Source organism: Cololabis saira, chromosome 10, assembly GCF_033807715.1.
Source record: "Cololabis saira isolate AMF1-May2022 chromosome 10, fColSai1.1, whole genome shotgun sequence".
In the NCBI taxonomy this organism is placed as follows: Eukaryota; Metazoa; Chordata; class Actinopteri; order Beloniformes; family Belonidae; genus Cololabis; species Cololabis saira.
Window position 1 is genome coordinate 22634292 of NC_084596.1, and position 21621 is coordinate 22655912.

Sequence of the window (21621 nt, forward strand, 5' to 3'; positions counted from 1 at the left end):
TCACATATTGATGTCTTTGCGCGTCATCGCCAGGTCGGGTGGTGCTTCCTCCACTCGTTTTCCTCTCAGAGCCAGAGAGAGAACACTTCGGACGCCATGGGAAACTCTGAGCAGGAGCTCCTTCAGTCCAGCCCGGTACTCTCTCCGGATCAGGCAGTAGAGCACCGGGTTGAGACAGCTGTTGGTGTGGGCCAGACACACGGTGAGGGGGAAGGCGTAGGCCTGGGTGTTGTAGAAGGCTTTACTGAAGGGTACCAAGTCAAACTTGATCAACACCCCCCACAGGGTGAGAGCCTGGTTGGGCAGCCAGCAGAGGAAGAAGGATAGAACTACGATGGTGATGGAGCGGGTTACTTTTGAGCGACGGCGTTCGCGTCCTATCTCATACTCCGTCTTCTCCATGCCGTTGCCCGCCACACTGCTTACAACGCGCCGGCTCAAGATGAACCTTAGCAGGAGGAGGTAGCACACAGAGATGATAATCAGAGGAACTACAAATCCCAGAAGAACCTTCTGTGTTTGGTAGAGTCCAAGCAAGACTTGGGGATCCCAGTGGCCCGAATCGGAGTCAGAAAATCGAACCAAGCACAGCTCATCATCTGCAGACACCTGCAAAACACAGCAACTTGATCAGAGGATGCTCAAACAGGCAAATAAGCAGTGTTTCTTAGGTCTCAATTCAACAAACCTGGACTGTTGTGGAGTAGAAAGCATGAGGCAGCGTGGCTACTAATGACACCACCCAAATGGCCGAGCTCGCCCACTTGACCTGAGTGATGGCGAGTCTGGGCCTGTCCATCTTCAGGGAGCTGATCAAGGAGCGGTAACGAGCCACGCTCATAGCAGTGAGGAAGAACACGCTGGCGTACATGTTCATGGTAGTGACCGAGCTCACGATCTTGCACATGACCTGGCCGAAGGGCCATCGGAAGTCCAGCACCGTGTCCACGGCCCAGAAGGGCAAGGTGAGGACGAACTGGAGATCTGTGATAGCCAGGCTCATCACAAAGCAGTCGATGGAGGAGTGGTGGTGGCTTTGACGGCGGGAGTGAAGCAGGAAGAGAGCCAGGAGGTTACCCACCAGCCCCAGGACACACACCACCAAATACACCAGCGCAATGAGGACTCGCACCTGTCAAACACACATACACACACTTCCATATTGTGCACACAAACATTTTACGATGATGGATAAAAAACATTTTCCAGCACTTAAAAAAAAGATTTGAGCAAATGTTGACATGGCAGTTTTTGTTAAAATTTTACAGAGCTTGGACCTGTAAATGTGGTTACACCTACTGCCAGGTTGGCGCTGTCTCCGTGCAGATCTGCTGTGGACTCTTTGGAGAGGATGTGCAGCCAGCAGTTGAGAGACAGGTTGAACCCTGGCAGGCTGGAGGCTCCAAGCTCCGAGATCTCATCCAGCTCTCCTCCGCACGCGTTCAGCCCAGCCAGGGAGCCTGTGGAGCTGTTGTCTTGCATAATTGTGCATATAGAGGAATATAAACTTCGTCTTTCCCCGCCCCACCCCTTGTTTTAAGAATAAAATTAAGTTGCCAGCTTTCCCTCTTCTAACAAGTTAACGTCCAGCCTGAAGGTGCATCAGTGTGGGTTAAAAAAATCCCCATCTCCCTGCTCATTTTAGAGTTCAAAAACGTAAAACTGCAAATTGCGTTGGTGTTATCATCACAAATGGAAGATGGTAAGACGCAGCAGGATATAAAAGAAAAGAAAAAGCTGATGGATGTCCATCAGCCTTTAGATTCATGTTGCGACTGTCTCCTCATCCAGCGAGTGTGAGCGCGCGCTCGCTCACGAGGCTTTTATAGTCGCGGCTCGCGGGGGCGCGCGCGGGTTTTATCCGCGCTGTTACAGCCAGTTCTTGCCATTAGTCTGTTTGGATTAAATAACCAGATAAGTTCTGTAACTTTGCATTATTACAACCGTTTTTCTCTGTCTCGTCTCGTCCATATTATCTCCGACTGCTAATGAACTGACTCCGACAGGTTACAACCCCCCCAAGGGAATGTAGCCTATTTGATCACATTATTTTTCAATTTTCCTTTAGCCTATCTATTTATCTTAATTATTGATGTATGTCCTTTAATTGAGCCCTTTTTCATATTTCCACACAACAGGACTGTCTGTCAGAAAATTAGAATATTGTGATAAAGTCCTTTATTTTCTGTAATAAAATTAAAAAAACAAACATGTCATATATTCTGGATTCATTACAAATCAACTGAAATATTGCAAGCCTTTTATTATTTTAATATTGCTGATTATGGTTTACAGTTTAAGAAAACTCAAATATCCTATCTCAAAAAATTAGAATATTCTGGGAATCTTAATCTTAAACTGTAAAACTGTAAAAAAGATTCCCAGAATATTCAAATTTTTTGAGATAGGATATTTGAGTTTTCTTAAACTGTAAACCATGATCAGCAATATTAAAATAATAAAAGGCTTGCAATATTTCAGTTGATTTGTAATGAATCCAGAATGTATGACATTTTTGCATTATAGAAAATAAAGGACTTCAGAAAATTCTAATTTTCTGAGACAGTCCTGTATACATTACCATGTTTATTTTCTCATTCTTTTACAGATGTGTTCCTTTCTTCGTGGTAATCCTATCATTTTAAGAGATAAACTTCTGTGTATGTATGTTTTGCAAGTGTTACTTAATAACATATTTACACAATCAGATGTTGTGACATGCAGCCTGTAAGATTGAGATGAAAGATATAACATTTTTTCAATTAAAATAATGAAAATCTGTCATTTTTTTCAAGCATCTTCATCTCCTCAGATGGTATTTAAATACAATAACCTACAGTTTACTGTGGTTTTACCTAATTTGAGAATGTGTCCAAAATACGTTTTTGAAAAGCCCAATAATAACTCCTATATGTCCTATGAGTTTGTTATATTTTACGTTATATAAGTAACACTGGCTCATGTGCCAAGAAACAGAAATTTGAATACAACTAATGCAAACTTGCAAATGTTTTTCATTTACACGGTTATGTTGAGATTTCGTCATATTTTCCCTTGTGGAGCAGTTTCATTATCATTCTGCTAAAGCTTCCAAGCTGCTTAAAGACGTCAACTTTAATTTGTATCAACTTTTCCACACTCCTGCTTATAACCTAAGGATATGAGAGAATCTTATAGTACATATTATGATTGAATAAATACACAAAAGAGAGGGGGAATAATCATCTTTGAGAAAATGATGAATGATGCTTCAGGATGGACAACATCACTGTGATTACAGCTCGCATGTTATGATTATTTCAAATCAAATGGTTGGCTCTGTGACCCTTAGGGATCATTGCTCATACGTGGATTAATTTACTGACTGATGACATTCACTGTCTTTATTAGGTTTGGAGACCACTGACCGTCTGAATGGCTGCTTTGGCATTACAGGACACAGATCCTGCAGTTCCTCTCTTTGCTTCAAAGCAGAGCTACATATTTGATCACATTGTAAAGAAGCTCTTCACACAATCTGCATCAATTCAAAAACGGTTGTAACTTTTATGACGTGTCATAAACAGCACATCTCATAGCCACCCTTTTTTTCAACTGCCAAAAACAAACCTCAGCCTCCTTCTTAAGTGGATAAACATTTAGAGTGACTGTTCCCTGAAGGTTCCCCGTTTTTTTCTTCACTTTCTTAAAACAATCTCTAAGCAGCCTTTCAAAGTTCTTCAGTAATAATCCTTAGAGAAAAATGCTGCAATGTTCCCTGAAATATCTACAGAATCGTTCTATTTGTGTGTGCTGCTCAACGATTCATTGGAAATGAACTACAGGGTCGTGCAAGGCTATGGCTCACTCAGTAACCTTGAGATAACCTTAGCTGAAAGAGCTCTGAAGTTTATTTAGGTTTCACAAAGTAACCTTGACTAACTCTTTGGGGAATGTTCCTTGAGGGTTCCTGGAGGGTTTTTTTGTTTTTGTTGTTTGTTTTCAGTAAAGCCACACGAGTCTGAGCAGAGAAAATAATTACTTGTGCTGAGCGACAGTATGGCTCATAGGGGCTAATTCTTTAAAAGGAGAACAGCTTGATCATTTTTAATGTTTATCAGCGCATGGTCATGATATCTGCAGCTGCACAGTTTGTCATCATAAGATCCTGTTAATATTGTAATACTCCTTTTTTGGTCAAATGCCCATCACCCCCCTGGCCCATTCACAGTGATTACAATATTAATAAGAATTATATTTTTATAGGGTAACCTTAATAAAAAATTTATATTTATATGGACTACCTACAGGTTGAGTTTCACCACCACACACTGCTTAAAGCTGTCTGATCAATAATTCATTTCAGACTACAGGATAGTGTGTATGTGTGTATGTGTATATATATATATATATATATATATATATATATATATATATATATATATATATATATATATATATATATATATATATGCACAGTATATATACCGTATACATGTATGTATAGACAATGCTTTTGTATGTACTGAAACACCAGAACTCTGTGGATTTTTCACTGCTTTGATAGGTTATCTCCAACGTTTTGGGATTTTATGCTGCAAGCAAATGCTGTCTTGCTTTATTTTCAGCACCTCTCTGGTTAAAAATTAGTGTTGGCAGTGGAAAAACTATCCATTCCACTCTTAAAGATAGTGCAGCAAGTGTAGCAAGTTGCCTTCACACTTCAAGCAATGATAGCAAACCAGTCCAGCTGTAGAAAAGGTTTTCCCCTGAAACTTGTTAAAAACGATGCTCACTGAGCGCCTTTTTTCTACTAATTCAAGCTTCTAAGTCTTTTACTTAAAGTGGCCAAATAATTTAGTTTTTCAGATTTGACCTTTGTCTCTTTTTCTGCTGGTTTGTAGATTTTCTGCCAAACAGACATGGTGGCCTTAGTCAAGAAGTCAAGACCATAAAACGTTCCGATGGTTTGAAAATTTACTAAAGAACTTTCTCAACATTTCATTGAAACTCTACAAAATGGATATTGAATCATTTTTGTCATCTTTAACAATATACAAGGATGAGAATAAAATACAGTAGTGAATATACATTTACACTAATTTACAGATCAAACATGTTTAAATAACTTATTATCAATAAGAAAAAATTAACCATGACCATACTTGAGAACATAGTTTGGCTGGAAGCATCATTTTGTTGTTTGCAATAAGAAGATGCTGTATAGCTTTTAAACTGCTCCGTTGGATGATGCTCTTGCAAGCAGGTCTACGCCTTTGCTACATTCTCCTCAGGTAAGACCTGTAATCATCCGTCTGGCTGTCATCCTGTGGGAGAGAGACGGGGAGGTCTCCCCAGGCCAAGACCTTCCCTGTCAGGCCTCTCAGGGCTTCAAAGCCCCAGGAGATGGAGGACAGTTGAAGATGGGGAGGAGAGGCGCCTCCCTCTTCATCCATAGACTGCAGGGAGCGAGACGACACTGAGAGGCAGAGACATGGTGGAGATGAGTGAGTGTGTGGTTTGAAGAATGCGTGCAACATGACCAGAAAGTGTGTGTCAGCAGACCTCTGGTCTCGGCGTAATCTGTCCGGCTGTGCTGGCTGTAAGGGCCCGGCTGAATATTTGAGGAAATGAGCAGCGAAAAGGAGAGGAGCAAAACCTGGAAGCAAAGAGGAAGAGGAAATGAAAAACCACACAAGGAAAAAAATTAAAAGAAACTCTTTATGCGATACCTACATGGCGTGTTGCACAAAATACGAGCAAAGTTGCTACTCAAATGGTAACTTTTTTTTTATTTGTTCAAGGAAAACAAGAAACAGTCGTAGATGATGCACTGACAGAGAAAAAATGATCCACTTTTGTGTCTACTGAATCATCCTCTGTTATTCCGTTGTCAGAAATGAAAGGTATCAAGAATTTCTCTGAAATAGTGAAGTAGTATGTATATTACCAGGATGTAGGTTCTTTTGTTTGTAGTTCTGCAGGAGCTGTTTGGAGTAAGAGCCTGAAGCTGGTTAAGCTGTTCCAGCAGAGTACTGCAATACAAAGACAGAAAGAATATCAAAGAGATTGTTTGAAAGGTTCACATGAGGGCCCACAGATGAAATAAGGGCATAATACTTTCAGCATTTGTGAACTTTTGCAACTAAGACAGAGGGAAATAATGCAGCAAGCTACAGGGAAAGACATTATCTTCTTGGGTTTTTTTTCCCACCACAGCTCTCAATGTAAAGAAGAAAGCAACGTAAGATTCCAGTGAGAAGAGCAAGAAAATTCAGAGAACAACATAAATTAAATAAATACATCTGTATTCTGCTAATTTTGCACTGACATATACAAGGCAATATGGATTTTTTCAGCAGGCTGTCAGCACCTTCAAAAGGAAGAACCTGAGACTACAGATCAAAAAACACAGATGAGTATTATCACCATTACTGCAGGGTGGAAAAAGAGAAGCGACAGAAGCTTCAATATTAACATATTTGAGTGTGAAATGAGTGAAAGTAGATAAATTAGACATTGAAGTAGGCTAATCAAACACACTCCTTAGGGGCCTTTGTTGGGTTTATTTTCTTAAAATGGTTTAATCTGTATTCAGACGGTGTAATACGTGTCCCTCAGTACATGAGAAATATATTATATCCACACCTTCTGCTGTCAGGTTTGTTATTTTAATTACACGTTTCTCCATCAGTTCAATAAAAACTAGTGCCCTTCTAGCTGTAGGCCATAAAAAAATTGAGGTAGCATCTCTGGTCTCGTTCAGACTTGGATCAAAATTCATCCTGAGAAATCAGCAGAACTTGAAGGACAAAAAGATGAAAAAAAAAGCTGTAAATAAGACAAAAAAGATCTGCTGAAGAAATTACAAAACAAGTTGAAACAGCAGCACTGGTTTTGCAGGCAAACCCTGAATCCATATCAAGGCACTTTTAGGTTTAGATGGAGATAACGTGGACACAAGTATCCCTGAGCACCTTCATATGCAACCTGGGTGCAATTTCCGTCAGCCACATGTAATTTAATTTTCTGAGATGCAGTTAAATGTGGGGTCTGAAGAGCTCCTTGTCTAAACGGGGAAATAACTATGGTAGTGAGGTTAATCTGCATTTAATGTCGAGACCACATCTAATATTTATAAATGTAAGCATGCAGAGCTTCAGACTGTGTGAGGAAAAGGAGAATTTTTCTGAAATCTTGGATAGTTTCTGGTAAAATCTGCCTCTCCACATCATGAAAGTGTTGAACGCAGGGCGCTCCCTCCCTCCCTCCCTGTGTTACTTTCTCCTCATTTGATGTCAGTTACAGCCTCTCAAAACCCTGTAGGCTCCTTTACAAAGAGTCAGTACATCACAAGATTTGATAGACACCAGGCTCCTTACGTTTATAGACTTTGTTCATGTGTGTGTATAGATGTGTGTGTGTGTTTGTTCAGGAAGTAAAAATGACAACATTTTATTCTAAAAACTGGGCTGCATCTGCTATATGTACCTGTAACTGTTAAAAGGACTTTGAGCTGCAGTTCATCAACTGAACAAATTCTCTGATTTGAACTCCTTGTTTATAGTAATTTGCTACTTAACTGTCTTAATCAATAATAGTTCAGTGCTTCACTGTGAACTTAGAGAAGCAAACCGATTCTTCTGCTGCTTTTAGTCACATTAAAGCATTTCGACGTACAAAGTTGATTGAAAACTGATGACAATATAATCACTAGTTGTAGCTTCAGTACTGTAGATTCATGTGACTCACTTGTTGGTTTCCTCCAACTGCTGGATCTTTCTTTGTAGCTTCAGGTTCTGCGTGTTACACGCAGACATCCTAGATAAAAAGGCAGAGAACAGAGGGAAGAAAAGATTTGAATTATATAATAAATTAAATGAAGACACAAAAGCTTCAAACTACATTCTATATGCATCATTGCTTCTCCTCACAGTTCAGCCGGATGATTGTTAACATCAAATCCATTGTGCTCCTTCAACCCCCACGGACCTCATCATTTTTAGTTCTGTCTCTTCTTCATCTTTTCAGCTCCTCCTAAATTATGACCCTCAACTGACAGTAAAATCCTGATGATATGATCTGCTTACAGCCAGTTTAATGACCAGCCAGTGCAGACTCAGCTCCGGAGACACAATCTCAGCCCATCAAGCTCAAGCTGAGATGAGATGTTTATCCACTCAAAGCCAAGATGGGTACACACACAAAGATACGTTTCACCACTATTACGCATTGTTACGAGCACAGATGATTATTACATAAATTGTTCACAACAGGTTGCAATACACAAAGAGATCATAGATTTAAAACAAGTAGGAGGATATCGACGTTTGCCTGTCTTTAAAAATCGAACTTGTTCGTGGAGGTGTGATGGGGAGAAAGAGCCGACATGTGGTAAACAAGAAAAATTGACATACAGGCTGATGCTGCACACCTTGGAGACAAACAGGGAGGGGGAAAACTAAAATGAGCTTAATCTTGCTAAAACCTAACCCCAGTGGGTTATAATTCCTCATCTTTTGGTGTTAATGGAGACTTCCAGCTGCTCCAACACGGGCTGCTGGCTATCTCCTCAAATACACTGGAGGATAATGGTTGGACTAACCACATGCTGAGTTGATGTAACTCTGCAAGACGTGCTGAATATTTAATCCCAATGTTGAATCTACCACATAAATTGATTGTCTCGTAGATTCTGTGGCTGCAGCTATAAGTGACCTGCTATGGCATTAAATGTGGTCCATGATTACAGTATGAAATGTGGTACTATATATTAAAATACCTCCCAATTTCATTTAGTCAGTGGCCTGACAGTTCAGAATAAGAACGAGCACATAAATTTTCTATAATACAGCTTCTCTATAAAAATACTTAATATAAACAAATTATTATATACAATAAAATATTTTTGAAAATCAACAGAAACTGGCACAAAAACTTGTAACATAACTCAGTGCAATCTAAACAGAGACATACCAATGTTATTATTTATGTGTTTATTTTTTCACAAGTGCTACATTTGGCATTTGTGGCTGTTTAAAAATCAAAACAATGTTTGGATTAGGTGTGGTCTTGCAAATTCACGTCTCAGATATGACACAATCATCATTATAGGATTAATAGAATAACAAATAAATCCTTCATTAGGTGTTTCAGAGCATTACATTTCATTTCCCTGAGCACAGTACGCAGGTTATGCAGAGATAAAGTGTTTGAAATAAAAGATATCAAAGTCATGTTCACTGAGGATGCTCAGCGTGACTCCTACCTTTCTTCCAGGCTATCAACGTACTCCCTCTTTTTCTTTCGGCTTTCCTGAGCCGAGCGTTTGTTGCGAATTTTCCGCCGGATTTTCTTTAAAATCCTTTCTTCAAACTTGCCAAGAGATGAAACACATGGGAGAACAGGGACAAGAAAGAATGGGGAAGAAAAGGACAAGTGAGACAGGGGAAGTAAGGGTGAATCCAGATTTAGATTTAAAGATGTGCACCAGATTGTGAGTGAGTCTGTAGAGAGTTCTTTACACATGTGTCTGCCATACATACCTTGGAAAGGGGCAGTTTGCTGGGTAAGTTTATGCCTTCTTTAGCAAGAAGCTTTTTCTCATCTTCATTAAGATTAAGCTCCTGCAGGGAATGCTGGGGGATTCGTCGTGCCTGTGAAGCCATATTCCAGTTAAACACATTCTCTGTCAAGCGGGATAATAGTTCATAAAACTGTTTAATTGGGGCCAGGGGACCTCATCGAGAAGGATAATACCAATAGGAATCTGGATCCGTATAATAGAGTCGTGCTGGTTGAAAGGTTTGGCAAAATGTGTATTTCCCAGAGAACCCAGCTTTTCTTACCTTTTGTCCCAGGTTGGATAACAGCAGGTCCTTCACTGTGAGCGTATGGCTGGATGGGAGCACAGCGTTTTGGTTTGTGGTGAGGTAGTACGCAATTCCAAACTCGTCTTGGAGACCACCAGAATCCCAACCTAAAACAAATAAGTAAACAAACAAAACCATAATCATTACACACAATCATGACTTACAAGACTTGTATTGAAACAAAAACAATTTAAGTCCTCCTAAAGATGCATCTTTTCATGCAGACACAATACTACGGTTTAAAGCATTTTATGTGTAAAAATGAGAAGAAAACAAACGTATTTAGCTTTCTTTATTTCGTGTATCCATTCAATTGTCAGATTTAAATCTCACTCTAAGCAGACTGTGTTTCATAAGCAGCAGGTGTCTTAGATGCTTATTGGGGACTGGCACATATTTGGTGTGTAGTCACAAGAGAGAAAAATGAGACAGTACAGCAGTGGCAGGTTGGTGAAGTCTTATTTCTTCTGAGTCAGACGTTCTGAATTAATGGGGAATGAAAAATGAAGCTTGGGGGTGTGTGGTGATACCTCCTACGAGGCCAAGCTGTGGAAGACGGTGGTGCTTAAGAAAAACAAGTTGATCCAAAACATGTTTTAACAATCATGTACGGATAGTGATTTAATTGGATTTGACTTGTTATGCGGTTGCTTCCTTTTTTAATGAGCTGAACAACAGGCAGGAGAGGGGAACATCTGAAGAAAAATTAAAAATGACACCAAAGTAAGTGAAGACGGAAGAAGAGGAAGAGAGCAGAGAATGAAGTACACAGTTTGAGTCTGTCACACAAATGTAGCAGCACTTCAGAGACCAGGGTTGGTAAATTGTCTTCATTAGTGCATCTGGGTTTTTCTCCTGCTGCTGACAAAAATAATTACAATGTAAAATGAAAACGTAAATTGCAATCACCGGGATTATTTTGTTTTTTTCATCCGTGAAAACTAGTATAAGCAGCAGACCCAGAAACAGACTTACTATACTTTTACTCTCATATAACTTATATAAATAGTCCAATTATCAGGTGAAATTCCTGAAGTGTAAATTGTTTCCAGATAATAATGCCTATTGCATGTAATAATAACCATTATTGAAAATATGAAGCCCTCAGAACCACGTGATTAAAAAGCCTTTAGATAAATAATACTATTGACATGATTTGGAAGTGTAGAAAAAAAAAAACAAATGTTATTCAAATTATTTTCCTTCTGCCATTAAATACATATTCTACAGAAAATACAGACTTGTGCTTGGGGGATGCTCGCTGAGCCCTTTTACTTTGTAGTAAAAGGAACAAAACAAAAAAAGAGCAAAACAAATAACAAACCATCTAAAACCTAAGCAATGCGGCCATGTAAAGCTTACGTCTATAAACCAAAAACAATGTTTTAAACAATGGCAATTCACTTCCTAGACGGAGAAAATAATTATGGAATAACCTTGTTATTTGCATTTCTGAAGCTGCACAAGCCTGAAAGTGCAAATTAGCTTTCAGTGAAAGGAAAGTGCATGTAGACCTTCATAAAGTGAAGCATCTGGCTGATAGGAAGAGTGACCCCAGCACGAGCGCTATCAGCTGAAACAGTGGAGAGGATTATATAACTCCTCCAGGAAAGTCAATCAATAACTGAATGATGTGACACAATCTGTTGGTTGACAATCAGAATACCGGTAATCTAAAATATGGAGTAGGTATAAAGAAACTGAGAACATTGTGATGGAAGAAGATGTCAAGGTTTACATAGAAAACGTAGAAATATAGAAAGCAATATACCTTAACCATGGAAAGTGTTTAATAAGGGCAAAGAAAAATGAATGAGCAGAACAAAATTTTGCAGATTTAACTGTAAGAACTGGCCCGAAGGAAATGGGATATACGTACATTAAAAGCCAAACTTTGACCATCATTATCACCAGAACAGGAAATAATGATAATCAGTTAAGACGAAAATGATTTTCTGTGCCAAATCACACAAACACTATCGTCCAAGGAATGTGAATGAGAACTTTGTGTAGTGCTGCTCAGTGAAACATATGAAAATGACTGCATAAAGAAAACATGCACTACTCAGCCAGGTAACCCACACACACAAAATAGAGGGAGGCAACTAAAACAATAAACAAAGACAATAAGTGTCTGCAAAGTTTCAAACTATGCTACTAATGCTTTCAGATTTTGCTCAAATGTAGTATGTAGTATGCAGAATGCTAACAGCTGCAAACTCTGTAGCATGTAGTATGTGAGAAGTATATGGATGGTTTTGTTACTTCTGGAAACATTTTAATTGTGCAGCTCACCAGTCTACTAATTAACTAGCATAGTATATCCCATAATGAAATACACCACTACAGCAAAATTCAATCAGTGGTCACATGACTAGCTTCTGCTCATGCAGGAGAATAGTTGTTTTTTTGAAGACATACTATGTACTAACAATAACCAACAGGCCAATATGCAGTATGTACTGTATACTATATTGTATGTGCAGTTTTCTTGAAAAGAGACAAAGATCTGGCCCTGAACCAAGAAAGCCTGCGCGTGTAAATACTCAAGGAGGTAACGTATAGGGAAGCAGGCGTGGCAAACACATACTGGACCCAAGAATGAAACACAGAGAGGAAGCAAAATAACCATAATCCACTCTAAAGAAACTACTCTAAATACAGATGAAATAAGTAATTTAAACAGCAAACTGTGCTAAAAAAATAAAAATAAATAAAAGAGGGTATTTTTGAAAACTGCATACCGGTACTGTACATACAGCCTAGTATATAGTATGTACTTAATACGGTTGTGGCAGTCATTATTAGTACACAGTATATCACCATAAAAACAACTATAGTGTTTCATGAATGGAGGCTAGACAAGTTAGGACCTGTTTCTGCTGTAGTGACATGTGGACTGGTCAGTTTGGCATAATCAGTATACACGACTGATAAAGTATGTGTTTTTGGAACTCACTTATGGAGATCCATTATGGCGTTATTTATCCATGTAATAAACATTAGAGCAAAGAACTCGACAAAATCCGCAGAAAGCCAAAAGACAAGAGGAACAATAATACAAGGAAACAAAAAACATAACAACACCCACACACTTTTAACCACAGAATAACGCATGTTCTTCTTGTTTCCAACTGATCATTTGAAAAAAACAAACTATTTTCTATTGTTTCACTAGTGGCTCCTTCTGAACAAAACCTCATTCGTCTTAGATATTTTGCAAAGTAGGTGTTGTCAGTTTAAGTCGATTTGAGATTTCTTTAGATGGGTGTTAAATGAAAGGAAACACTTATCCCCCCACCCCCCTAACCCCAGGGCGGGAAATGAGTGAAATCCTGATCCCTCCTTCCATCCTTCACATACAGCCTAAGGTTTCCTTGCACCAAAAGAATTTCAGAATGTACTTTAAAAATGTCACATTTTACTTAGACACTTTATGTCGTGTCCTTGAATTTGCCAGCTGTCATCATGGTTGGAGTCATTCTGGGATTATACATGGAGACAAAAGCCCAACTACAGAGATGAACTGTTACACGTTCTCTCAGATGCTCAGAACAACCTACATGCAAGAACCTAAGGAGAATATAGAGATGACAACTTGGAAAGGAATTCAAATGTCTTTGAATACAACCCCCCTTCACTTTATATTCCCCACGTTAGCACTGACGTGTTTGCTGTTTGACATATTTGTGTTGCTTCAGAGTTTTGTTCATTCACATTATTTATGCCATTGAGAGATTTAGTCAACTTAAAAACGAGTTATATTATTCACAAACATTTCCTGATGGCATCAAAGCGAGCTTCCACAATAAAGAGAACAAAATTGAATATCTTCCACTCTCAAGGTCAACATTTTTTAACTTTTTGTTCTCTTTTACATACAAATTCTGCAGTCAGCTTGCAATACAAGAGATTTAGAACTTTCATTTCTTACCTAAATCAATAGAAACGTCAGTTTTTTCACTTGCTGGGGACTGGCTTTGCAGCGATGGAGGCTGAGGATATGCCTGAATGTCAAAGGCTGGGAAAGCTGTGCAAGTGGCTGGATAGAGTCTCTCTGTGGAGTCTGTCAGGGGTTCTTCATTAATGCCACTGTCTGTGGTGCAGGGGGACCACAAAGCAGATGCTGGCGCAGCGGCAGAGTCGTGCAGCAGAGCATCTAAGAAGTCATCAGCATCACTTCTTTCAGGGCTTGTTGTCTGTGTGGAAGAGGAATGCACGCACATCTCACTAATTGAACCCATCGTGTTGAGTTAACCAATTGAATCAGACATCATATTCCTGCTCATGAACACATTCAGGCACATAAACACTGGTAACCATACAGCAGAAGACAGAAGAAACTGTAAATTAAATGTCATGCAAATGAGGCTATACACTCAAATATGCATGACTTCTCCTCACAGTCCAGTTCACACTCACTGTTCAGCTTTTCATAATGGCATTAAATAAATGAGATGTGATTATATTGGAATCTGAGTAACTGCGTAAGAGCAAACAGTGATGAATCTTGAAGGAACATACGTCATTAATAGTCATAGTCCATGACTGATTGTTGTGGTAACTGATTGATTCTTCTGTGTCTCCGAGGATCCGCTCAAAGATGTCCATCCCTCCTTGCATCTGAAATGAAGATTTAAAGAGATTTAAAGAGTTTCTCAATTTCTTAAAAACGGAAACTGATTTTCAGTCTTTGTGCTTATTTCTAAGTACAAACACTATTACTTGTCACCCTCAAGCTTCACGTACAGTACCTCATCATAAAGTCAAATAAATAAAATCAATCACATCCACTATTAGCTCCTTATTCAACCACACTCACTTACACAAAGCAACAGTAGCAGCTAAAGCTCTTACCTTGTCTGTTGTCATTATTCTGGCATTAAAGTAGCTGAAGAATTTCAGTGAAACTATCCAACAGCAGAGGAACAACAGCCACAACAGGGGACTGGATCAATATGCTCCTCTGTGGACTCAGCGAGTGTGAGAATTGCCTGAGTTTTATTTCATGGGGCAAAGTTGAGATGTCATATCAACCTGCAACAGAATTCCCCAACCCGGCTTATCGCTGTCCTATCCAGTGATTACCTGACAGCTCAGAGCAGCCAATCATCGCACAACGAATACTTATGGATGAATTAGTCAAAGTTAGTCAGGGCTACTCACCGATAACCTTTGATTTCAGCGTGACAAGAGAGTAGTCATTTCTATGCTTTCACATTCATTCTTTGTCATTTTTGTGATGCGCTACTAGTTTCAGAAATTGCGGGTGAAGAGACACATTTTAGTTGCTCCTTTCTCTGCTCATCACTTAAGGTCAGGCAGACACAATGCAGATCATCAAAAACATGAACCTGACCTTTTGTCAATGGACAGTTTGGGTGTATTTTAAAGCGTTCAGAGGCATAAAGGTTTTTAAAAGACTGCCAGAGTTTTTAAACTATATTTTTGGACACATAAAAACTCAGTGAGAGAGTTGTTCTGACTTCTCATGAATAGCATCTTTAGCTTGAAATTGAATTTGTATAAAAAGAAACTTTGACGTCCTCTGAGTCCTGCCCGGACATTAGTTTTCTGTTTCTTTTTAATGTACGTTTTTTTAGAAAAAGGTCCCTCACAGAATCTGTAAGTGAGTTAACTTCATTACCCACATCCAGGGGCATGGTGGTGCCGTGATGGTGATCGTGCTGCCTCACAGCTAGAAGGGTCTTGGTTCAGATGCCAGTTTTACAGACACTGTTTGCTCTCTTTATGCCCTCCCCCAATCTAAAAAACATACATGTTAAGCCAAATGGTGATGCCAAAGTGTTAATAGAAGTGAATGAGAGCATGCGCAGTTGTTTATCTAAAAAGGATCCTTTGATGGGCTTTTATGCTTGAAGAGGGCTGAAACAGACTCTAACAGATCCCTGCAAGTCTGAATAGGAATAAGCGGGTGAAGATAGTGGATGGATGGGTTTCAGTCATTGGCATCAAAGAAAAAGATCAACTAAATACAGTGGTGGACAGTAACAGAGTAAATGTACTTGAGTACTGTACTTAAGTACATATCCAGAGGATTTGTACTTTACTTGAGTATTAGATTTCTTTGGTACTTATTACTCTTACTTGAATACATTTCCAAGACAAATATTTTTACTTTTACTCGAGTAAATTTCTAGGAAGGCTGAAAAGTACTCGTTACTTTCAGGTCTGCTCTTTTTTCTTCTTCCCTAAAATCCTATTGGACAGAAGCTGTTTTTGTCAAAGGAGGAGACCTATCACAGTGCATGCTCTCCACTGGGATGTACGTAAAGCGGAAATAAGTCAAGCCTCCTCAAAACGATACCGCCAAAGTAGCCTGTGTTTGTCAAGACAGAGCCGCAACAAGTCAAGACATAGCCGCAACAATGACTACGCCTGCGTCAGGAGAAGAATATTGGGATATTGGGAGACAGGCACAGAGACTGACATTGGGAGACAGTTTGTTATGCTCTATATTGCTATATTGTACTGGTACATGTCCTTCCTGTAAAGTTAAGTGACTTCAACATTGAGTTATTGAAAGCAGAGATGTAGTTTTTTGTAAAGCAGTGGTCTTTGAGGGGGATCCAGACTTAGTTGGATGGTGCAGGTTCATTTGGTTTCAGTTCATGATTGTTAATAAACTCTGCATCATCTGCTGTCCGCTTATGATCCCATTCATTTGATTTGTTTTTGGTGTTTCTGCAGGTTTTATATAACATTGTGGTTCTAAAAGCAGCACATCAGTGCAGCTGGTTTCAAAGAGTTAATTCTCAGAAACAAGAGTTAAAAGATCCTTAAATTAATTTAGAAAAAATATAGTAATTTACTGATGTGGAAAATAAGAAATTTACTCTTACTCTTACTTAAAGTAAATTTAAAAGCATTTACCTTTGGATACTTAAGTACCTTTAAAAGCAAGTACTTTTCTACTCTTACTCGAGTAATATTTTGACTGAGCTACTTTTACTTGTAACAGAGTAAATTTTGACCAGTAGTATTTGTACTCTTACTCAAGTACTGGGGTCAAGTACTCTGACCACCTCTGACTAAATATGAAGCTAAAACTGCTGCTGTGCCATCTCAGATGACTCAGATTTAGATTCAGATGACTTTATTCATCCTTTTGGAAGGTTCCCTCTGGGAAATTGACATCTTACCAAAACAGCATCCTGCACACCCTCACAGTTCAAAACAAACAAAACAAAATTGAACTACTAATCGAGGCAAATTAGTACTCACCTTTCAATGTGGCTAAAACAAATGAAAACAACGTTTCCAGAATTATGAAGGACACACTCCAGATGTTACATTCACTCATCCATCCATCTCTCCAATCTCTATACCACCTTAATACTTAGTCCGGCGTCACAGGGGTCTGCTGGAGCCTTTTCCACCTATTAACAGGTGAGAGATGGGGATATGTCCAGAAGTTCTCCTCCAAAATCCAGACTGAAACAAACAACCAACAACTACCGTAGATCAAGACACTCTGGACTCAGTAAGATAAATATTTTCATTCCTTCACTTATAAAGAAAATATACAATATTAACTAACCTGCATCTGATGGTAATAAATGATGACACCATGATCACTCTTTCATGGAAGAGGGCTGCTGGTTGTTTTCAATTCAGTGACTTTACTATAAGCAGTGAATCTGTTGTAAGTGAGGTGAAAACGCTTTTACAAACGCTTGATTAGAAAGTAGAAAGACATGAGGAGGCTGGATTTACTGCTGCAGGGGTTCTTTCAGAATTTAGGAGCCACTTGACTCAGATTTATCAAGGTTACCTTATCCTGCAATATAATTATGAATAGAAGTTTAGTCTTCATTATGACATTGAAATTCTGATAGTGTATATTTTTTGTGGAAAACACATCTAATAATGAAACACTTGTTATTCAGTTTTCATGTAGTCAGAAAGCTGAATCAGTTGTTTTTGTTGTTTGTCATGTGAGATTATCTTTCTGCACTTCCCCGTCTCTTATCTTTACTGCAATAATTAGGAGCATCTGTGCGCTGCTAAGCATAACGAAGACGGTATTACATAATGTGTTACAGAGCAGGGGCACAAGAGGAACATGCAAATTTGCAAAGACGTATCAGGTTATTATCACAGAGGAGAATGCTGCTACGCTCCCTGTTCTTCGTGTAATTTCTAGAAAGGTTATCAACACAATCCCCCATCACTGCCTCAACTTCAAAGCCTTGTTACTCCTCTGAAAAGTAGATCTGCTAACTGAAATGACTGAAAGCTATTTTCTTCCATCTTCCTTTTTTCCTGACATTTTTAAGTTCAATATGATTCTGTTCCAACTTTTCTGATTGTGAGTCAAACAAAATTGTTTTTGTTGGAATTGAAAAACCTGGCGGAGAAGCTCATAAGTTCTTACTTCTCAAAACACAAGAGATTTTACACTAAAAAAATACAATTCATAGACTTCAAAATGTTCAAGTGGAATTACATACTTTGAGGGACTAAAATGTGTCAAATTCCCACAAGCTTAATGAATCCCTCTGACTTTTAGTGCCACTGATTTATTGTGGACCAGATCTGTTTCATAAATCCCTATAAGAACCTCCATCTTTATTCGTCTTATCTTCAACACAGAACAACATTGTGCCTACTTGCAGAGCAGCAGAGCCTTGCTATCTTTATTGTTGTTCAACTGGAGATTAGAGAGTGTCAAAGTACATGCAGATATGATCCAGGACATTTTAAGCTGATCTCTTGATATCAACGATAGGGTGAGCTCACTGCATAACTATTGTGTTATTGTTTATGACAACACCCACAATATACTCAGGCATTTCTTCTACACGCAAGAGACATGTATTTACACTGATGTTTGGTGCTTATTAAACACTAACATTCAAAATGTACTGCTGGCAAAGTAAGTGTAAAGATGTTTACAACATGAAGTATCAGACATAAATATGAGATACTGACCTTCCTGTTGACAAGTGTCTTGTTGTCACCCCAGGTATGTTTTGTTTTATTTTTCTTAAAGTCACATGAAGCTGCTTTGAAAGTAGACTCGGGAAGTACCCGAGTCTACTTATCATCTTCACCACAAATGCCTGTTAATAAAAGTCCAGGACGTAAGAGCTGATTGTTTACCTGGGAGGACAAATTCTTAGAAACTGGTGCCACCATAATGAAAAGGCAATAAATGTTGCTGATTTCAGAAGCTCCCAAGTTTATAGTCCCATCATCTTCCTGCCCCCGCCTGGACAGACCGGGTAGCACTGTGAGCATCATGTTCATGGACTTCTCCAGTGCATTCAGCACCATCCGGCCTGCTCTGCTGGGTAGTAAGCCGTAGGCGATGCAGGTGGACCTTCCCCTGGTTCCCTTGATCATGGTCTACCTGACAGCTCGACCACAGTATGTCAGACTGCAGGACGGTGTGTCTGACACTGTGGCCAGCAGCACTGGGGCTCCACAGGGAACTGTTCTGTCCCCCTTTCTGTTCACCCTGTACACCTTACTTTCAATTCCGAGTCCTGTCACCTGCAGAAGTTTGCAGACGACTCTGCAATCGTTGGCTGTCAGTGAGGGGAAGGATGGGGAGTACAGAGGCGTTGTGGATGCAAGGAGCTGGTGGTGGATTTCCACAGGACCAAATCTGTCCCCACACCCATCAATAGTGTAACGATTACAAATACCTTGGAGTATACCTGGATAATAAAGTGAACTGGGCAAAGAACACTGGGGCTGTTTACAAGAAGGGCAAGAGTCGTCTCTATTTCCAGAGGAGGTTCCGGTCATTCAACGTCTGTAGCTCCATGCTGAAAATGTTCTACCAGTCGGTGGTTGCCAGAACCATTTTCTTTGCTGTTGTGTGCTGGGGCAGCAGGCTGAGGTTCAGCAGACACCAACAAGATCAGCAGGATCATTGGAAAGGCTGGCTCCATCCTGGGGGTTCAGCTGGACTCTTTGGGGGTGTCTGAGAGGAGGATGCTGCGTAAACTGCACAGTATCCTGGACAACAACGCTCACCCTCTCCACCAGGTGCTAACCTCGAGCAGAAGCTCTTTCAGCAACAGACTCATTCCCCCCCGGTGTGACACAGAGAAAGGCAGAGAAAGTATTGTCTTCCTGTGGCCATCAGACTACATAATTCAGCTACTTCCCGCCGTGAGAGGGACAGTGGACACACCCTGATGTCACTCAGATGTCACCCTGTTATGTAACCAGTCTTCACTTCATCACTTTCTGTTAATTTAATTTAATTTAATTTATGCTCCGTATCACTTTATTATTTTACGACTGTTCCACTTTATCTCCTTATCAATTATTTAGTGTGTACTCATTTTATTTATTTATTATTGTTCCTGTATTACTTCCCCACCCTGTACTGCAACTGTTGCATGGTAATTTGCAATCGGGATAAATAAAGCATCTTGAATCTTGAATCTTGAATCTGCAGACATTAGCAATCTATGTAGGGAAACCATAAAAGACTAAAAGAAAGGAAGGTGGAATATATAAGCAAATTAGAAAGAAACGGCACAAGCAACAGCTGAAAAGTGATATGCAAGCCCATTTAAATGAAAACCAGAGGTTTGTGAGGTAGTTTCCTCTGCAGGGTTCACTGTATGCTGGGCATCAGAGTGGCCAGCATTGAAGGACCATCAAGCCAGTTTTTCAAGGTAGTTGTAGCCATTTATGTGGCAGAGTGCTACCAAGACATACAAACTCCCACTGCATCCTCTGTGAGACATTATGAAAGATACAAAACACTTGTTGATAAATTGATGCAATAAGTTGCAATAAGATTATGTGTGATAACATGAAATGGTTTAAAAAAAAAAGAAAAAGCTCTGTACCTGGGTTGGAGTTCACAAACGTGTCAGCAGATGGGAGTCTTGGTGCCAAAGGGACACAGACTAGAAAGCGGCCAGCTGTCAAAATCCTGACGTCACATTATAAACCAGCCTGTCAAAGACAGGATATTTTTAGTCACCTTGGCTTTTTTTTTTTTTTTTACTGCTCTCTTATTTCCCCTGGAGCTCTGCAAAGACTTTATTATTAAAGATTATTCTAAATTCACACTAACCACAGCAAGAAAGATGTGCAAAATTCACAAATATTATGACTTAAATATATTTAATCAGCAGGAACAAATATTAAAATATCATACAATATTAAATGAATAATTCTACAGCCTTTATTTATTATTTTAAAACTGATTCTGATTCTTATTCTTGATTACTATAAATGTGTTAACGTTTCCTGGATTAGTTATTAGTATTGATTGCAAATCTGGTATAATCAAGTTATAAGATATTAGTCTTGCTCGTGTATATCGCCTTCATTTTTGTATTTATCTTCATCTTAACAACATGAAGAACAATAAATAAGCAAATAAAGGTTCAAAATAATTTACTTTTCCGCTTGTAAACCGGATGGTAACATTTATTTGGTTATTAAATTTCCACCCTCGGTTGTATTTTAAGGCCTTTTTGAGATTTCGACTGCATCGCTGAGATGTTTTGTTTTGTGCTGCCCTCATCTGGTGGAAAACTGCTACTACACCCTGCAGGAGCCGCACAGTCTGGATTAAACAAGAACTGACCAGACTAATTCAACTCATGTTCTTACTGTGACAGGGACTGCTGTCCTCCCGTGTCAACAGAATAAAGGAAGTATTTATTTCAGCTTTTTCAAATCTATCTCATTTTTAGTATTTAAAGAAATTTGCAGCAAAGTAGGTCTTACAATACTGCAAATGATTAAAAAAATGGAAATACAATTTTAT

The 21621-nt window shown here is 39.2% G+C and overlaps 2 protein-coding genes across 2 annotated transcripts; both read right to left on the reverse strand.

Moving 5' to 3' along the window:
* On the reverse strand, positions 1-1592 carry LOC133451928 (relaxin-3 receptor 1-like). Its single transcript, XM_061731085.1, has 3 exons — positions 1300-1592; positions 689-1132; positions 1-609 (listed from the first exon to the last, which is right to left on the reverse strand). Exons 1-3 carry the CDS (start codon positions 1480-1482, stop codon positions 1-3), a joined length of 1236 nt encoding a protein of 411 aa, XP_061587069.1. The 5' UTR covers positions 1483-1592.
* A 3360-nt stretch (positions 1593-4952) lies between these two features.
* LOC133451929 (cyclic AMP-responsive element-binding protein 3-like protein 3-A) lies at positions 4953-15736 on the reverse strand. Its single transcript, XM_061731086.1, has 10 exons — positions 14709-15736; positions 14376-14474; positions 13786-14050; positions 9828-9958; positions 9525-9635; positions 9248-9354; positions 7732-7800; positions 5930-6014; positions 5545-5638; positions 4953-5458 (listed from the first exon to the last, which is right to left on the reverse strand). Exons 1-10 carry the CDS (start codon positions 14721-14723, stop codon positions 5259-5261), a joined length of 1176 nt encoding a protein of 391 aa, XP_061587070.1. The 5' UTR covers positions 14724-15736; the 3' UTR covers positions 4953-5258.
* Between the last annotated feature and the right edge of the window lie 5885 nt (positions 15737-21621).